At 44.9% G+C, this 19,976-nt stretch overlaps 1 protein-coding gene across 3 annotated transcripts in view; it reads left to right on the forward strand.

Moving 5' to 3' along the window:
- LOC120764949 (WD repeat-containing protein 44-like) overlaps positions 1-9,754 on the forward strand; it is a 31,956-nt gene extending 22,202 nt beyond the window's left edge. Inside the window, exons 16-20 of one of the 3 annotated variants that reach the window (XM_040089127.2) lie at positions 22-123; positions 380-495; positions 934-1,061; positions 1,704-1,835; positions 2,282-9,754. In XM_040089127.2, coding sequence (XP_039945061.1) covers positions 22-123; positions 380-495; positions 934-1,061; positions 1,704-1,835; positions 2,282-2,376 — 573 coding nt within the window. In that variant the 3' untranslated portion in view covers positions 2,377-9,754. The remainder of the gene's footprint in view (positions 1-21; positions 124-379; positions 496-933; positions 1,062-1,703; positions 1,836-2,281) is intronic. The other 2 variants (XM_040089128.2, XM_040089129.2) reach the window with 2 other exon arrangements.
- The last annotated feature ends 10,222 nt before the right edge of the window (positions 9,755-19,976 follow it).

A 19,976-nucleotide genomic window follows, 5' to 3' on the forward strand; every position in this document is an offset into this window, starting at 1 on the left:
CACATTTTGTTATCTTTTCAGCACTTGAAGTATCACACACAAATACATGTGCGTTCTACCAGAGGTCGAAATAGAGTTGGAAGAAAAATTACTGGCATTGAACCTTTGCCAGGAGAAAATAAGGTACTGTCTTTCAGTGCAGCTTTGGCCCAGTACTGAATTCTGATGTTTATATCTAATGCTTAGTAAGTTTGTGCCGAATCTTTTAGCACTGCTAAAATGAGCCTTACTCTTTGCTGATTTAGGCTCATACAATACTAAGTAGTGGTAAAATAGAATATATATTCTTTTAATGACGTTACGCTCTGATTAATGTGCAGGTGAAAAAATGGTTACAGATGGCTAATTGTCTCCTTTCCTAAATTTATTTCTTTTCTAGATACTAGTAACATCAAATGATTCCAGAATCAGGTTGTATGACCTAAGAGATCTGTCTCTGTCTATGAAGTACAAAGGTTATGTCAACAGCAGCAGCCAAATCAAAGCCAGCTTTAGGTAAGACAGTATTGTAACAATCGAGTTGCTGGATTTAGGAAATGCTGTGGCTGAAGTACAGAGGGTTTTGTTTAAATAATCTACATGGGCATGAAACTGAGCCTCTGAAATGTCACTTGGCTAGGAATGCAAAGGTAAAAGGCTCTGGTCAAGAGTGATGAGCGGGGAGTTCCTGTGGATGAGTGAATGCAGTTGCATCCTGTGGACAGTATGATGTGTGTCCATTACTATTGCTGTGAGTGCAGCAACTGAGGTTGGAAAAGAGCTTGGGAGATCATCTTGCTCGGTCCCCCTGCTCTAGATAAATTTCCCAGATTAAATCATCTCTACTTACTGGGCTGTAGCCCAGTTAGTGTCAGAGTTTAGAAATGCAAAGCTACTGTAATGCATGCTTGAACAGCTAAGAAAAGGAATGTTTTTCCTTCTTTGAATTTTTAGCCATGACTTTACCTACATTGTAAGTGGTTCAGAAGATAAATATGTCTACATTTGGAGTACATACCATGACCTGAGCAAGTTTACATCTGTAAGAAGAGACCGAAATGACTTTTGGGAAGGCATTAAAGGTAAAAACCAGCTTTTGATCTTTGTTTTATCAAAACTCATATGATTTGAAAATTGAAATATTTTATTTGCTATGCATTTAGTATGAACAAATTCTTAGCAAGATGCATGGTAATTGGTGGCCTGTCAGGAATCCTCGTTCACAGGAGACTCTCTTTGGGATGGCAAGCGACAGAGTAGCTTAGAGTTTGTCCAGCTTCAGTAAGAGATTCGGAATTAATGTAATGTTTTGCTGGCTGATTGTAGAAATCAAAATAATTATCAACCCATAACCTTTTATGGAAAAGTGACTTTGAAATCAAATGCAAGCTTTTTCTTTTTCATAGCAGGCTAAAAACCAAAAACAGGTGGGAAAAAAAGCAGCTCTTTTGTCTGTTCCACATACACACAGTTTTTGGGAACTGTGGACCATGTTTGTATCAAATGTGTTTTGGACCTCTTGCCAGTTAGTTTTGGGCACTCTAGGGCATCTTCTGAAATCCCTAAGATTATAGAACAATGATAGTTGTTCCTCGAATTCTGAGTTTACCTGATGCCACTAGCACTGAGATTCCTGTATATTTACTAGAACTTATGCCTGCTATTCTTGTAAAATTAACAACTTCTTGAAACAAGGTAATCAAAATTGGATTGTGTTTCTGAAGCGCACAATGTGGTCGTCACCTCTGCAATCTTTGCTCCAAATCCTGGTTTGATGGTGTCACTGGAAACTTTTGAAAAGCAAGAAGCTGAAAGCAAGGGAGAAGATTGTGAGATATCAGACACCATACCTTCTGGTAGGTGTTTAAGATGAACTCTGCTTGGTACCATGGTATGAACAGGAAAATATTATGAATACTTTCAATCTGGGTGGGGGTTTTCTTGAGAAGAAAAGTCCTTGCAGTGGCATGGGTATATATTCCAACTTAGCATTCCACCTTGAACATTTTGGCAGCTGTTGCATTCTTAAAAGCTGAGGGTGTGAGATGAGGAGTACAGTTGCCATCCTAAGTGCTTTAGGATTATTGCTTTTACATTGGAGGTGTTAGGAAGTAGAGCTGCACCAACCATTAATGAAAAGGTTTCTTTCCTAGAAATGCAGATGTTTCTTGAAGTATTAGCTAGAAATCAGGAATATGATAAAGGAAGAAGGGTACTACAGTGATGTCATATATTTTAATGTGTGTGATTTATATATATATATATTTAAATGAACTAACAGTTTATTCTCTTTCCTGTTAAGGAGCTCTCAAGACAGATCACACAGAAGTGCTTTTATCAGCTGATTTTACTGGAGCAATTAAAGTCTTCATTAACAAAAAGAAATATGTATCTTAGTTGCTTTGCAACTGACAGTATAAAGCTATGGTACTGCGTGATTAAAATTCCATAAATAATGCAGGCAAAAGCAAAGTATCTAATATAATAATGTTACAGGCTGATTTATTTTTAAATCTTTATTTTAAGGCTACTCAAATATTGGATCCTTGGAAAGCAGTGTGCCTATTAACACCTGGGCTTGTAGGATAAAAAGGAATGTGTAAGAATAATCCTGCCAAACATTCAACTTTGAACTTTCTACAAACAGTTGTTTTGCAATGTCATTGTGAACCTGCACAGGTTTCTGCACAAAACCACGTTTGCACATGTGTGTGCCTTTTGGATATATGCATGAATTGGAACCTGTATCAAAAGCATTTTAGTGGTGCTTGTGGCCACTAGGTGTCAGGAACTGGGGTCGGAAGGGAAGGCTGGAAAAATGCTGAATAATGTAGTCTGATCTTTGCACAAAATTCCATTTGAGAAAGACCTTGAATTCATAGTAGCTAATATTCAGAGTTTTAAGTTATGCAAGTTTTTGATGGATCAGCAACCATGTGTAAATGTTTTTTATAAATTTCTCAACTTCAAGACGTGAATTTTTTTTTTGTTGGCTTTTAGCTGTTGTGGACTTTAGATTCCTGTCCTAGGGTAACTTTATGATGCCTGTATCCCCAATCGTCTGTTCTGTTTGTGCTGTATATTGAGTCCTGTGCCTTTAAGACTGGTTCTAAGAGCAAGGAGAAGCACGGAGTTTGTTTTGAGAAAACTGCCTGACTCCTCCACATTCTTCTGCGGACAGCGTGTTCGGCGGAGGCTTGGAGAGACTGCAGGACAGAGATTTTTTTTTCTTTGCTTTTAGTTAGTTTCAGCTAGCTAGGGCAGAGAATTTCCCTGGACTGTTTTTTTTCCTTTTTCTTGGAACTGTTTAAACCTGCTCTGGACTGAAAACCCAGGGGAGCACTGGGGGCTGCACCTGCGGCCCACCGGGGCCTGGACCTCGGCATTTTCCAGCAGCGCCGGAGAGACTGGGACTGAGGAGACACTGAGAGAGAGCCGAGCTATACCCACGGCAAGGACTTTCTCAATTTGCCATCTCACTTCAGAAGGAGAGGTTTTATTGTTTCATACTATTCATTCTTTATACTTGTATGCACCTCATTTGTTTAGTAAAATAGTTTTTTCCACTTTTCTCCAAAGAGGGTTTTGGTTTTTTTTTTCCGGACCGGTTGGAGGGAGGGGCCACGTGGGTTTGCTTCCTTAGAGGGATCCTATACAGGGGTTTTCTCCCAAATTTGTCCCAAACCAGGACATATTTCTAACTGGCGCCCACTGCGGGGCACGAGAGAGTGGAAAAAACTTGTATTGATTATTATTAACTGCATTTTTTGGTTGTCCTTTGGGTGGGGATTAAACAGTCAGTGGCCATGTTGCTTCTTGAATTCCTAATGTCTCTTAGAATGGAGTCTTTTCTGCATTTCTGTTCCCTAGGCTTTTTTGAGGTTTTAATACCTTTCTGGTCCCTAGGTTTGTTTTCTTACCCAGAAATAGCTCCAATATTGTCCCTAACATACAGCTTTTACACTAGGGATGCACAAATTAGAATAGTTATTTTGCTGGGTTCGGTGATTATGGTTTACAAGAAGCTTATAAAGATACTGGAGTTTGTTCTGGGTATGTTCAGTTTATGGTTTTTTCGTCCTACCCTGCGTCCTAGTTCCAGCAGCATGTTTTGGGGATTTATCAACAATTGCACCCAGTTTGTTAGAGGAGGAGTAGGGGATGAGGCTCTTCAGCCTCTTCTTTCCTTCTTCTCTTTTGAGTCAGTTACATCACTTTTGGAGAAGGTTCAGCGTCTCCTGAATGTTAAAGACACCACTTTCCTGGTATTTCACCTGGTGACTTTCCTCTATATGGTTTATAGCTTTTCTAGAATGAGTCACACACTGCTAAACACTGTAGAGCAGCAAATAGAGGCAAGGGAGCAGGGAGATAAATCAGTCACTCAGGCTGCAGCTAAACCAGACAGTGAGGCTAAGACACTGGCAGTTGCTGCAGTAAAGAAGGGAAAGAAGCACACGGACAAAACCGATCGACCAGTAGACGATGATTCAGGTGAAGGATCCTCAATGCCTCCTGACACCCAGTCAGGAGTCAAACCACCTGACACACAATCAGAAGCTGAAGCAACTGATGATACACAGTCAGAAGCCGAACCAACTGATACAAAATCGGAAGCCAAATCAACTGGCACAAGATCGGGAGCCCAACCAACTGCTGCAAGAGCAGGAGCCCGACCAACTGCTGCAAGAGCAGGAGATACTATTGAGTCCTTTTCCCTAAAGGACCTTCGTGGCCTAAGAAAGGATTATACTTGACGACCTGATGAATCTATAATTAGTTGGTTAGTCCGTCTCTGGGATGCTGCAGGCGAGGCTACAATACTGGATGGCACTGAAGCGAGACATCTGGGATCCCTGTCACATGATCCAGTTATTGACCAAGAAATGATGAGGGAGGCTAGTCCTTGCAGCCTCTGGGAACGGGTCCTGGGAAGTGTGGCACAAAGATATCTGTGTGCTGACGATCTCTATATGCAGCAAACCCAGTGGAAAACCACTGAACAAGGAATCCAGCGCTTGAGGGAAATGGCAGTGGCGGAGATTGTCTTCTCAGATGACATAAACACTAGGAACCCCGACTTGGTACCATGTACACCTGTGATGTGGCGAAAACTTGTACGACTTGGGCCACAAGAATACTCCTCTGCTTTAGCAATAATGAAGCGGGATGAGACAGAGGAGACTGTGCTTGATATGGCGAAGAAGCTCCGAACATATGCAGATGCTGTGCATGGTCCAACACATGCAAGAATTGCAGCTCTGGAAACACAGGTGCGGGGATTAGCAGACAAGATGGAGGAGAATCACAAAGAACTCAAGGAGGACATTCTCCAGATCTCTGCAGTACAAGTTAGGGGCTCTGGCACCACACGCAAACGTTCCCTAGATAGAGAGGGAAAAGGCATCCCACGGGCTAAGCTGTGGGTCCTCCTGCGTGAATGTGGAGAAAACATGAAAAGATGGGATGGAGAATCTACTGATGCTATGACACGACGGCTGCATGAATTGTTGGATGGCAAGACTATGAGAGGAAGTTCCAGCAAGAAGGAAGCAGCTCCGGCTACCCAGGGAAATAAGGATAATCAGGCTTAGAGGGGCCCTGCCTCTAGCCAGGTAGAGGCTAGGGAAAACCGTGTATTTTGGACTGTGTGGATTCGTTGGCCTGGCACATCAGAACCACAAAAATATGAGGCCTTAGTTGACACTGGTGCACAGTGCACATTACTTCCATCAAGACATGTGGGGGAAGAATCTGTTTCCATTGCTGGGGTGACAGGGGGTTCACAAGATTTTACTTTGGTGGAGGCTGATGTGAGCCTGACTGGAAATGAGTGGAAGAGATACCCTATTGTGACTGGCCCAGAAGCTCCATGTATTTTGGGCATAGACTTCCTCCGAAATGGGTATTTCAAAGACCCAAAGGGATTTAGGTGGGCATTCGGGATAGCAGCTGTAGAGACAGAGGGTGTTAAGCAGTTGAATACCTTGCCTGGACTATCAGAGAACCCATCTGCAGTAGGTCTTCTGAGGGTGGAAGAGCAACAAGTGCCAATTGCCACTTCAATAGTGCATCGCCAACAGTACAGAACAACTCGAGATGCTGTGATCCCCATCCACAAGATGATCCGTGAGCTGGAGAGCCAAGGGGTGGTCAGCAAAGCCCACTCACCCTTCAACAGCCCCATCTGGCCTGTGCGCAAGTCTGACAGAGAATGGAGATTGACTGTGGACTACCGTGCCTTGAACGAAGTGACTCCACCATTGAGTGCTGCTGTGCCGGACATGCTGCAACTCCAGTACGAGCTGGAGTCCAAGGCAGCAAAGTGGTATGCCACAATTGACATTGCTAATGCATTTTTCTCCATTCCTCTGGCTGCAGAATGCAGGCCTCAGTTTGCTTTCACCTGGAGGGGCGTGCAGTACACCTGGAACCGACTGCCCCAGGGGTGGAAACACAGCCCCACCATCTGCCATGGACTGATCCAGGCTGCACTGGAAAAGGGTGAGGCTCCGGAACATCTACAGTACATCGATGACATCATTGTGTGGGGAAACACAGCAATGGGAGTGTTTGAGAAAGGAGAGAAGATCATCCACATTCTCCTGAAGGCTGGCTTCGCTATCAAGAAGGGCAAAGTTAAGGGACCTGCTCGAGAGATCCAGTTTCTGGGAGTAAAGTGGCACGATGGAAGGCGTCAGATTCCCACTGAAGTCATCAACAAGATCACAGCAATGTGCCCACCAACTAACAAAAAGGAAACACAAGCTTTCCTAGGCGCCATAGGTTTCTGGAGGATGCACATTCCTGAGTACAGCCAGATTGTGAGCCCTCTCTACCTGGTCACCCGCAAGAAGAATGATTTCTACTGGGGCCCTGAACAGCAACAAGCCTTTGCCCAGATCAAGCAGGAGATCGCTCATGCGGTAGCCCTTGGCCCAGTCAGGACGGGATCAGATGTGAAGAACGTGCTCTACTCAGCAGCCGGGAACAATGGCCTGTCCTGGAGCCTTTGGCAGAAGGTGCCTGGGGAGACTCGGGGCCGACCACTGGGATTCTGGAGCCGAAGCTACAGAGGGTCCGAAGCCAACTACACTCCAACAGAGAAGGAAATCTTGGCTGCCTATGAAGGAGTTCAAGCTGCCTCAGAAGTAGTAGGGACTGAAACACAACTCCTGCTGGCACCTCGACTACCAGTGCTGGGATGGATGTTCAAAGCAGAAGTTCCCTCTACCCACCATGCCACCAATGCCACATGGAGCAAATGGATTGCCCTCATCACTCAGCGCGCCCGTATTGGAAACCCAAATCGCCCTGGGATTTTGGAGATAATTACAAACTGGCCGGAAGGTGAAAACTTTGGTCTCATGGATGAAGAGGAGCAGGAACAAGTGACACGTGCTGAAGAAGCTCCACCATACAACCAACTGCCAGCAGAAGAAACATGCTATGCTCTTTTCACTGACGGTTCCTGCCGCAATCATTGGGATGAAACGAAAGTGGAAAGCAGCTGTATGGAGTCCCACAAGACAGGTTGCACAAGCCACTGAAGGAGAAGGTGGGTCAAGCCAACTCGCTGAGCTCAAAGCTGTTCAACTGGCCCTGGACATTGCTGAAAGAGAGAAATGGCCAAAGCTCTACCTCTACACTGATTCGTGGATGGTAGCCAATGCTCTGTGGGGATGGCTGGAGAAGTGGAAAAAAGCCAACTGGCAGCGTAGGGGAAAACCAATCTGGGCTGCAGATGAGTGGAAGGACATTGCCACTCGGGTAGAGAAGCTACCTGTCAAAGTCCGCCATGTAGATGCCCATGTCCCCAAGAGTCGGGCTAATGAGGAGCACTGAAACAATGAGCAGGTAGATCAGGCTGCAAAGATAGAGGTGTCAAAGATAGACTTAGATTGGCAACACAAGGGAGAGTTGTTCCTAGCTCGATGGGCCCATGATGCCTCAGGCCATCAGGGCAGAGATGCCACCTATAAGTGGGCCCGAGACCGAGGGGTAGATCTAACCATGGACAGTATTTCTTAGGTTATCCATGACTGTGAGACGTGTGCTGCCATCAAGCAGGCCAAGCGGGTGAAGCCCCTGTGGTATGGCGGGCGATGGTCCAAGTATAAGTATGGGGAAGCCTGGCAGATTGACTACATCACCCTTCCCCAAACCCGCCAAGGCAAGCGCTACGTGCTCACAATGGTAGAGGCCACCACAGGATGGCTGGAGACCTACCCTGTGCCTCACGCTACGGCCCGTAACACCATTCTAGGCCTTGAAAAACAAGTTCTTTGGAGGCATGGTACCCCCGAGAGAATTGAGTCAGACAATGGAACTCATTTCAAAAACAGCCTCATCAACAACTGGGCTAGGGAACATGGCATTGAGTGGGTGTACCATATCCCCTATCATGCACCAGCTTCAGGGAAAATAGAAAGATATAATGGACTGCTAAAAACCACCCTGAAAGCACTGGGTGGGGGATCATTCAAAAACTGGGAGCAGCATCTAGCAAAGGCCACCTGGTTAGTTAACACCCGAGGTTCCACCAACAGAGCAGGCCCTGCCCAATCTGAGTCCCTACATACAGTAGATGGAGAGAAAGTCCCAGTAGTACATGTCAGAGGTTTGTTAGGGAAGACAGTTTGGATCAATTCTGCTTCAAGTACAGAGGATCCCATCCGTGGGATTGTCTTTGCTGAGGGACCAGGCTGCACATGGTGGGTAATGCAGAAAGATGGAACCACACGATGTGTACCCCAGGGAGATTTGATTGTTGGGTGAGAACCGTGTGTAATTATCACTGTGTGCTGAATGGTACTGCCACTGTATGTAGCTGTATATTGCATATTGTTTTTATATAGATGTATGTGTGTGTAGAGCTGGAATATATATTAGTTTTAGTAAATTGACAATATGGGGATACAAGGGGTGGAATGTCCTAGGGTAACTTTATGATGCCTGTATCCCCAATCGTCTGTTCTGTTTGTGCTGTCTATTGAGTCCTGTGCCTTTAAGACTGGTTCTAAGGGCAAGGAGAAGCACGGAGTTTGTTTTGAGAAAACTGCCTGACTCCTCCACATTCTTCTGCGGACAGCGTGTTCGGCGGAGGCTTGGAGAGACTGCAGGACAGAGATTTTTTTTTCTTTGCTTTTAGTTAGTTTCAGCTAGCTAGGGCAGAGAATTTCCCTGGACTGTTTTTTTTCCTTTTTCTTGGAACTGTTTAAACCTGCTCTGGACTGAAAACCCAGGGGAGCACTGGGGGCTGCACCTGCGGCCCACCGGGGCCTGGACCTCGGCATTTTCCAGCAGCGCCGGAGAGACTGGGACTGAGGAGACACTGAGAGAGAGCCGAGCTATACCCACGGCAAGGACTTTCTCAATTTGCCATCTCACTTCAGAAGGAGAGGTTTTATTGTTTCATACTATTCATTCTTTATACTTGTATGCACCTCATTTGTTTAGTAAAATAGTTTTTTCCACTTTTCTCCAAAGAGGGTTTTGGTTTTTTTTTCCGGACCGGTTGGAGGGAGGGGCCACGTGGGTTTGCTTCCTTAGAGGGATCCTATACAGGGGTTTTCTCCCAAATTTGTCCCAAACCAGGACAATTCCTTTCTTATATATAATTTTTTGTACACTGGAGCACAATACTTGTGTAAAAAATTCTCTCATTCTGTGTTCACGGGCACCAGGATATATTCACCTTCCATATGAAATTAATCTGCATTAGAAAGTTCTTATATTTCACAACTATGTAAAATAAAATGTTTACATTTTTTAAGCATTGTAGCTTAAAGTTTTATGTTCTTCTTGTTTGTTTAGTGCCACTGAATTTTGAAAGTCTGTAAATATTCATATACAACTCCTCCTATGAAGTAACATTGTGGGCATCATAACCCATGAAATGTTATTGATGGTCAAATGTTTCAGAGAACAAATGTATCATTAAACTTGGTCACACACTTGGAAATTGTTGATTCTCTTCCATTTTGATTTGTTAATTTGCCTTTCATCTAAAGTAGTTTTGACCTGTTTCTGAGATCATTGATCCTGCAAGCATGTTACCTTCTGAGTTCTACTTTTCCTGATCTGGTCACACCTTTCTTTCTGAAAGAATGGGGAATAGAGTACTGCAGCTAGATATTAAGCAGAATTAAGAGTAATTATATGATAGTTTAGCAGGAAGAGGACATTCCAAAAGTGTGCACAGAATGCTCTCCTTCCCATTAGTGGAAGAATGAAGACATAGAAAGGCAGTTGCAAGAGGTTTATCATCAGACGAAACAGATGCAAGAATGGTACACACATTTTATAAAATTATCTTCAGTTAACACAGTTGGGTGAGTTTGACTCAGAGTTGAAAATACCTGCATGGATGAAACAAGCTAAACTCTCTCAAGGTTCTTTTGTTATTTTGAGCTCCACTGAACTGACAGAAGTGAGGAGGTGGTACAAGAAGACAGTTGGTTTGACTTCAAAAATCAGTTTCTATTATATATGCAATATCTGTGTAGAAGACTGTAACTGACTGAGATTTCTGTGAGTTGTTCCCAGACACTTCTAGGGTTTGTTATAGATGTTCTACATATTTATTGACTCGTACAAGTTAAGAAGCTGCTTTCTACAGTACAAATGCCATCACTTTGCTTGTCAGGTACCTTCATTCCAAACTCAGCACATTGTGGCCTTCCTGTCTCTGGAAATAAAACTCCAGACTGGAGGAAGAGGCATATAGGCTTAGCATTGGGGGTTTGGGGTATGTTTTTTTGTGTGTTTGTGCTGCTCTTCCATTCCTGCTTTTCCCATATTATATTTAAAATAGTAAATGCAAAAATTAGGGGTGAGTAATAGGAGAAGGGAGCTCTTATTAGCTGCTAAGAAATACACAGAAGCAGATGAGTCAAACCCAGCTTTGAGTGACTGAAGACCTGGCTGCTGTCAACATGCAGTGTTGGAAGTACATGTGGGGCTAAGTAGACTTTGGGAGGGGTTCCTGCAGCATGAATGGCTTGCATTTTGGCAGTTGTTATACATGTTCTATGCAAAGTTTCTTCTGTAAACTATTAATGATTGAATGGTTTTGGGTTTTTTTTTCAACATGACTACTTTGGAGATATAAGTTGAACTCTTAGTTTTGCATGTTAGCTGCCAGAAACTATTAAGGTGTTGTGTTTGGACCTGTTACGTACTCAGGTGATCATTAAAAAAAGGTTACTGTTTTCATTATCCAAGCAGTAAACAAAGCTGATTGTGGCGTCTCTCTCTCTTGGAGCCCCCTGGCTCCTTTTTTTCTTTGGCTAGCTTGAGAGACAAACCACAGTTGGAAGGATATTTCCTCAGGGCCCTAAAGATCCCAGAGCAGCTGTGAACCTTTTCCTTTAGAGAGAGCAGGCACCCATCGATGGCAAAAGGAAGGGTCTCTGCACTTGATCTGGGGAAATCAGGGCTTTATTCAGTCTTTCTCCTGTGGTCCTGCCCCCGCAGGGTCAGGAGCCCGGTCCCTGTCCCCGTCCCCGAGCCAAGAGGAAATCCACATGCTTATCCTGGCTTTTATCCAGGGGGAAGGGGCTAGAGGTAGGGACAAGCCACTACCCAACTGGGGACAAGGGGGGAGTGGAACAGAGTTGGATTACATTCCAGTGTGGGAGAATGGGTGGGGAAAGGGAGCAGGGACAAACCTCGTGAGGATACATTTTCCAGGGGAACAGGGGGCTACAGAAGAAACCATTACAAAACCCAATATAAAAATGAAATACAATATAAACCCAAATAATGCACAACAACATTAGGCTCCCCCTTTCTTATCAAATTGAGAAGGAGGAAGGCTCAGTCCATGGGAGATGCTCAGAGTTTGGATCTTGAGTACCTTTAAAGCTGAAAAATAAAAAAATTACATCTAGTGCAAACAAACTGTCCAGAAAAACACTGTTAAGGGAAAAAGGATAATTAGAAGGAGAGGGTTAGGTGCTTTTTCCTTCTCCAGGCAGCACTGGCCACTTGTGGGGCCTCTGCAGGCGGCTTTGCACTTTTAGGGATGAAAGGTTTCACCCACTTGGCTGGCAGCCACTTGAGACCTGAGGGAGTGGACACGCAGGCGTACCCGTGACCCCAGGTGACCAGATCGAGCGAGGCCCTGCCCGTACTGGGGCTTTTTCCCCAGGGGGCAGGGCCCAGAGGCAGGGACAAGACACTACCCAATCAGGGAGAAAGTGGGAGTGGAACAGAATTGGGTTACAGCTGAACAAGGACAAACCACGTGATTACAAATCCGATGAAACACAATATAAACCAAATTATTGCATTGCAACATTTCCCCTTTTCTTATTAAATTAAGAAAGAGGAAGGCTCGGTTCATGGGAGATGCTCAGAGTTTGGACTTTGAGTACTTTTAAAGTTGCAGAAGAAAAATTACTTTTAGTGCAAACAAACTGTTTAGAAAAACACTGTTAAGGAATAATGATAATTATAAGGAGAAGATTTGGTGCTTTCTCCTCCTCCAGGCAGCACTGGCCACTTGTGGGGCCTCTGCAGGCGGCTTTGCAGTTTTAGGGATGAAAGGTTGCACCCACTTGGCTGGCACCCACTTGGGACCTGAGGGAGTGGACACACAGGCGTACCCACGACCCCAGGTGACCAGATCATGAGGACCCTCTGTTTCCCTGGTTGCTGGATCCTTTACCATTACTGGTGGCTTTGCTTTCAGTTGCAGTTGGCAGTTCTCTCTGAAATGGCACACAATTGGTGGGTTAAGATTTTCAAATGTGGAATTTCAAAAGTTCAGAGTGAACAAGGCTTTGGACAACTGGATTTGGGGTGTTTCTAGTTTTAGAGACTGATGTTGTTGGTTGAGGACCCTTTTGAGATTTTGGTGGGTTCTTTCCACGATGGCCTGACCTGTCGGGGAGTAGGGGATGCCTGATTTGTGCTTTACTCCCCATTGCTGCAGGAAGCTTCTGAACTCCTTGGATGTGTATGTGGGTCCATTATCAGTTTTTATTGATTTGGGGATGCCCAGGAAGGAGAAAGCCTGTATTAGGTGTTTCATGGCATCACTAGACTTCTCCCCTGTGTGGGCAGAGGCATAGACAGCTCCAGAAAAGGTGTCTACAGATACATGGACATACCTTTGCCTACCAAAGGACATGATGTGTGTCTCATCCGTCAGCCATACCTCACAGCTGTTCAATCCCCTGGGGTTTGCTCCTGCACTTAGGGCTGACAGTGTGTGTTACTGGCACGAGGGACACATTGACACAATTGCCCAAGCCTGTTCCTGAGTTAGGTGGAACTGGCGGACTAGGCCTGGTGCATTCTGGTGAAAAAGCTGATGGCTGATTTTGGCTTGTCAAAAGATGTTTGGGAGTGGGGCCATCTCCACAGGCGCAACAAGAGCATCAGCCCTTCTATTGCCTTCGGCTATGAACCCTGGTAAATCAGTGTGTGATCTGATGTGCATCACATAAAATTGTTGCTCTCGGTGGGAGACTAGATTTATTAGTTTTGAGAGCAAGTTGAAAAGTGCAGAATTGGAGACCTCACTCAGTACAGCCTGCCCAGCTCTGGATACTACACTTGCTACATAGGCCAAATCTGTGACCAAATTGAATGGTTCAGGAAACTTTTCAAAAGCTCTAACAACTGCAGCCAACTCAGCTACCTGAGGTGATCCTTCTACCTCGACAATATCTTTTTCTCACTGCTGAGTTTGAGGATCTTTCCAAGTTATTACTGACTTGTGGGATGCTCTGGATGCATCTGTAAAAACGGTTAAAGCCTTTAAAGGCCTCCTACTCTGAACACTTTTTAATGACAATTTGAACTGAATTTGTTCTCTGAATAATTTGTGGGCAGGCTGATGAATTGAAATTTGACCTGTGTAGCTATCTAGAGCAAACTGCAAAGCTTCATTTTCATGAATCAGGTGCTCCAACATTGCTTTTGTGATTTGGCCTGAGTTTATCTCAATTGGGATGTGAATACACTCAAAATCACATCCTGCCAACTCCCTGATCTGGGTCCTGGCCTTCTGGATCAATTCTGCTAGCAGTTCCTGTGGCCTGGTCATTCTTTTGGACCGGTGGTGACTGAGGAAAACCCACTCCATTATCAGGGGGAATCCCTACAGTCTTTGTCCTTTTTTGATTGTTCTACTTTTTTCCACTGAAAAATCACCCTGTGTAAGCGTGGCAGTCTGCCTAAAATGATGAATTTAGGTGGCAAGTCTGATTTGTACCTCTTGGCCTGTCTGGTGGCCATACAGTCCTGTACCTTTTCTAGGGCTGCTCTTGCCTCTTGGGTAAGGGTCCTAGGAGAACTCAGCTCCTCTCCCCCTTTCAACAGATTGAAGAGGGGATCTAGGTCCTCAGTGGTCAGACCCAGCCAAGGTCTTACCCAATTTAAAGACCCACACAGCTGCTGGACATCTACTAAGGTCCTGATGATATTTTTGGCAGCCAATTTTTGCGGCACAATGGTCCACTTACCAATCTCCAGACCCAGGTACTTCCATGGTGGCATCCTTTGAATCTTTTCCTCCTGAAGCTCGAACCCTGCAGCAACCAAAGAATCAATTGTCAGGTCAAGCGTGTGGGACAGTAAATCATCATTGGGGGCACACATAAGCACATCATCCATGTAGTGCAGGATGATGTCTTCTCCCACAGGTGATGCCCAAGTGTGGTGCCCAAAGCCACTGGCATGGCTCCCAGGAGAAGGCTCAAAGAACCACACATGGAGCACCTGGCCGAGGAACCTCATGCAGGCACATGAGTCCAGAAACGTGGCACATCCACGCAGAGAGACAGACCCATCAGGCTTGGCGTTCGCTGTGGAGTCCCCGAAACACTGGACTCCACAGAGAGAGGCTGTGGTTTTCCTTTGGGCTTAAAATACCCATCAGATTTCTGCAACAAAGCCCCCTCAAACGGCAGGCTACTCCCAGAGAAGGTGACCACATGTTTGTGGACAGCCTACCCTGGGAACTGAAACTGGAAGCTCTTTTGCCCCAAAAAGGGTCAGTTTCAGTCAGAGGAGTGACTGGGAAGTTTTTCGTCTCCACACTGGAGTTTGGTAAGTAAAAAATCTTTTAGAAGTTTTAAATCTCAGGGAAGGGTTTTTTTCCTTTCGGGGAAGGTTCTCGCCTTCAGGGCAAACCTTCAGGGTGCTTTTAAAAGCAATTTGGTTAAGGCTGCGCAGCCCCGGGGTGGGAAAAGTAACAGTTTCTCCTCCCGAGTTTTTCTTTTCACTCCAGCGAGGTTTCTTTGTTTTTTTTTTTTTCTTTCAGTTTCCCAGGTGCAGTCAAAGGGGACACAGAAACTTAAAATCTGAGCCAAAAAATGGGTGCTAGGCTGTCTGTGTCTCAAAAAAGTGTCTTTTACAAAATTTTAAGTGCCTTGGATGATGATGGGACCCATTGTTCAAAGAAACAGTTGAAAAAATTTATTCACTGTTTTTTTTCTCACTTTCCACATGTATCATTAGAACAAATAAGCTTCCCGGAATTTTGGGAGGCTGTTGCAAATAAATTGGCTGAATCAGGCACTCCTAAGGACACAGAAACTGCAAATTTTGCTCTCTGGAGTTTGCCAATTCGGCTTGCATTGTAAAAGCAAAATGATATTAAAAACCAGTCAGTTCCTTCTGAATTTTCCCCAGTTCCCTCAGTTTCTCCCTCTCCCGACCCCAAAATCCCTTCCCCAAGCTTGGGTATTCTGAGGAAAGCAGCCCACCAGACAGGGCAGGGAAGCTGCAGCTCCCCCGGCTTTCCCTGAATTCCTGAGTCCCCCTGCTCGAGTAATCCTGGCCAGATTGCTTGAGAAACCCCTAAACATCCCCCAAACCTCCCTTCTTCCCCAGTTTGTAAATCCTGTGTTCGGTTTGCTTTTGCAGACAGATCGGGTGCTCAAAATCCCCATCTTAGTGATCCCCAAGCTAGTTTCGATTTTGGGGGGGGGGGGGGTGTCACAAGATGGATGTGACCAGGCTGCATTTTTTTCCTCAGTTCCCCAAAATGGCAGAAGCCATGTCCTCCCGAAACATGAGGAGCCTCTCTCTTTGTCTCTCCCTTCTTCCCACAATCCCTTTCGTAACCTGAGCAACCCTTTTTCTCTCCCCAGACCCCTCCTTCCCTTCGGCACCACCCTCTCCTGACTCCGCCCCTACCCTCAAACCTCCGCACTCCAACTCCGCCCCTTGTGAGTCAAGCCTCCAGCCCCTCCTTGCTTCTGGTTCCCACAGTTCCCCTGCCCACAATCCCAGTTCCCACGTCCCGGAGCGGGGGAGAGCTGGGAACCCGGAAGCAGGAAGCAATTCTGGCTTTTCTGCCACCCCTGTTACATACCGACGGTCAAAAAGGGGGGGTGTTGTCCATGGTGATTGGGACCCCTTCTCCTAACAAGCAATTCGGGTTATATGCAAAGCTCAGGCCGATTTTGGACGCAAAAGTGAATATTTTCACAACCTTTTAAAAGCAAATTTAGCAGGGAATCCTATAGTTCCTTTTGACCTCCAAAGTGATTTACTTCCAGAGCTTTGGCAAAATCCTGAAATGGCTGTTGATAATAATAATTTGCCAATTTGATTAGAACATCTATGTGGTGATGGTGAATGGGTCTCAGCACTCAAGCAGGCTCAGGAAATTCCTTTAGCTGTTTTGGAGCGCATCAAAGAGACTGCTTCCAAAGCATTCTTTTCAATCCAGCCTGATGGGCCTTTCCAACCTTACAGTAAAATAAAGCAGCTTCCATCAGAACCTTTCGTAATATTTGTGAAGCGATTAACCAGAGCTATCGAGTTACAGGTTAAGAAAGAAGGAGCCCAGGAACAGGTCCTAGAGGAAATAGCGCTGACCAATGCAAACAAACAGTGCAAAGCAGCCATCCTCAGCCTGCCTATTGAACCAGCTCCAACCTTAGATGACATGCTCCAGGTGTGTGCCAGGAAGGTTCCCTTCATGACAGCTCACCAAACCCATAGTTCCAGAGATGCATTCAAGCCACCGCAAAGAGCTGCTGCTGCAGACACCGTGCCTCCTGGGCCTGTGCCACGACCACCGCACAAGAGAAGAACAACGTGTCTCCTGTGTGATCAGGCTGGACATTGGGCATCTCAATGCCCTTTAAAGAAGCAATTTCTGGACTTTTGGGACGATGGGGGCAGGGGGTCTCAAGGGCCCAAAGGGAATTTTTTAAAAAACTAAAGGATGAGCGCCAGCTTGCCCAGCATGCTGACATAAATGGGGCAAGTCCAAGGAGGGGGGAGAAAAAACTGGAAAATGCAAGTGCTAATCTAACTAATCCTGCTTTAACCAGTTCTGCTTTTCAGCAGAAGTCACCGGGTGTGACCCTTTCAGATCATGATGTGAGGAGACCCAATCTAACCCCTGAATGTCTCCAAAAGCCTTTTAGTTTGCAACTGACAGAGTCCTTGCACCTAGGTGACAAAGACTGGCATTTAGGTTCATTGGATCTACAAGTGCTAGGCTCCTGGCAACATGTTAGCAGTAAGTATGTGTAGTGGTTTCACGTTCATTAAATTTTGGTCTTGGTATTTACTCTTTTTGTGGGAGAGAGATTAGGAGAAAAACAAAGCAGGCTTAACCTTAAAATTAACAAATAGTTTATTAACATACACTAAAAGAACAGAAAAAAAGAAAGTTGAAAAAAACCCTTAAAACAGAATGAAACTTGAAAAAACCATCTTCCTTCTCCTTACAAACTGTTCACTTTCTTACAAAACAACATAAAGAGACAAAACTTGTAATTTTCAGTCAGTTTCACTATCTGACAATAGTTTTCATTAATTCATTAGGGGAAGAGTATCTTCTAGAGTCATGGATCTTACTGACAACTTAGAACAGTTCTCTTGTGGGTTTTAAACTGTCACAAAAACAACCGCCCGGAGAAACTTGCTTTTGTGACCCCTCCCATTAGCATGTTCCCAAGCTGCTTATGGGTCATGGATCTTAGACTTTTGCATACTGGGTTGTCGTGTCACTTTTTAAAGATGAATAACTCTAAAGCAAAGGATTCTTCACCTCAAAGTACAGAGATATCTCCTCACTTTTTCACTGGTGCAGGGGGCTTTTCATCTTTATCTTTGTTCAAGCATCTTATAGGATATTACTTAGTTCATCACAAACACTTTTGCTTAAACTTACACACAAATTAAAACAATCATCTCCCCAAATGCATATTTTTCTCATGATTTAAAGGAATGAGTTAAATATAGAGTTCATTTCTATGGCTCAAGTAAGAATGGAACAACTAACTTTTCAACCTTCTGTCCCAATAGTCTTTTCACTTTTGCTTTACTGACTTCATTTTGTTGTTCTTTATGTTCACTCTGTCTTTCTTTACTCTCTCAGAGAAGGGCTAAGCTCTGGAAGCTTCATGTTACTAAGAAAGAGTTAAATTTGCTTGGAGTCTTTGTCTCTCTCTCTGTAACTTGTGGTGTTAGATGTTCGAGGCCGAGCTGATGAGGGAGAAAGAACTTACAGAAACATCAGAGATTGGAGCACTCAGGCAGTCTGGAATCACAAAAAAAACTAGGCAGGATCATAAGTGCCTTCTCAGCCCACCCATCGGTGTAAATTGGGGTGGCTTTGGCCCAAATGGTGCTTATAGCTCTTATCAGGGGCCTAGCAGAGATTTCTCCCTGCTCTAGAGAAGTTTGAAGAAAGTAGCTGTTGCAAAACAGCAACCTCTCTTTCTCTCTTCTTCACCTGGGAGCCGATGGAATCCGGCCAGGCTTCAGGCCATCTCCCTCTCCAAAAGGGGGGAGCAGCAGGCCTAGCTCGATGTTACTTGTCTCTCTTTGGCTAAAGGAAGAAGAAAAAAGACCTACTTACAGGAAATTCACAGGGTTTTATATAGTACTTCCCAAAGTCGCAGCTAACAATTTTAGTGGTCAGAATAGATGCTAATATTCTAACTAACTCTCTGATAGGTCTCTGTCTCTTTTAAAGCAATTCCCAGGTCCTGACCTGGAGAATTATTCTACATTCTTCTATAACTAAAAAACTAAACTGTACTAACCTATGACAGTATGTCATCCTTGGGGACACCAAGTACACACCGAGAGAGATCGAGATCATTCCGGGTCTCATCTCATCTAACCCTAAACAACTCATTCTTTGGTTGCACTGTGTCCGCCCACCTTTGTTTCTGCCTAAGGGGCAGATAATAGCTCAGGCAATTCCAGCACCTGACCCGTTCCCTGAGAAAAACATCACGAGGAACAAACACCCTGATGTTTGCCCCACATGAGTTATTGGGAGGGGCAAACTCATAATATGGTGTGAGGTCCATCACGGTGGGGAAGTCATAAGCATCAAGGGACTTTTGGACACAGGTTCATATGTAACGATTGTACCAGAAAGTATGTGGCCCTCGCATTGGGAACTGCAAAATGTGGCAGGGCAGGTAGAAGGTGTAGGGGGGATGAAATTGGCAAAACAATCAAAAAGTGTTGTGCAAATTAAGGGGCCAAATGGACAATTGGCTACACTGCGTCCATTTGTTTTGGATTATTCGAAGCCCTTGTGGGGGAGAGACCTGATGGCCCAGTGGGGGGTCACAATTAGCATCCCAGATGCCCCCCTGGTTTTTTGGGCTGTGGCCACTGAAGAGTGTCCTACCCAGAAACTCAATTGGAAAACTGATTCACCAGTCTGGGTAGAGCAGTGGCCGCTCAGTAAAGAAAAACTGAAGGCACTTCAGGAGCTAGTGGATGAACAGCTAGCTAAAGGCCACATTGTGGAAACCACGTCTCCGTGGAATTCCCCAGTCTTTGTTATCAAAAAGGCAAACAAAAGCAAGTGACGGCTCCTCCATGATCTCCGTCAAATTAATAATATAATTGACAACATGGGTTCTCTCCAGCCCAGGATGCCATCTCCCGTGATGCTCCCCCAAAACTGGAATTTGGCAATTATCGATATCAAAGATAGTTTTTTCCAGATTCCCCTGCACCCTGACGATGCCCCCCGTTGGGCACCACCTGTG

This window comes from Hirundo rustica, chromosome W (assembly GCF_015227805.2).
Source record: "Hirundo rustica isolate bHirRus1 chromosome W, bHirRus1.pri.v3, whole genome shotgun sequence".
Taxonomy (NCBI): Eukaryota; Metazoa; Chordata; class Aves; order Passeriformes; family Hirundinidae; genus Hirundo; species Hirundo rustica.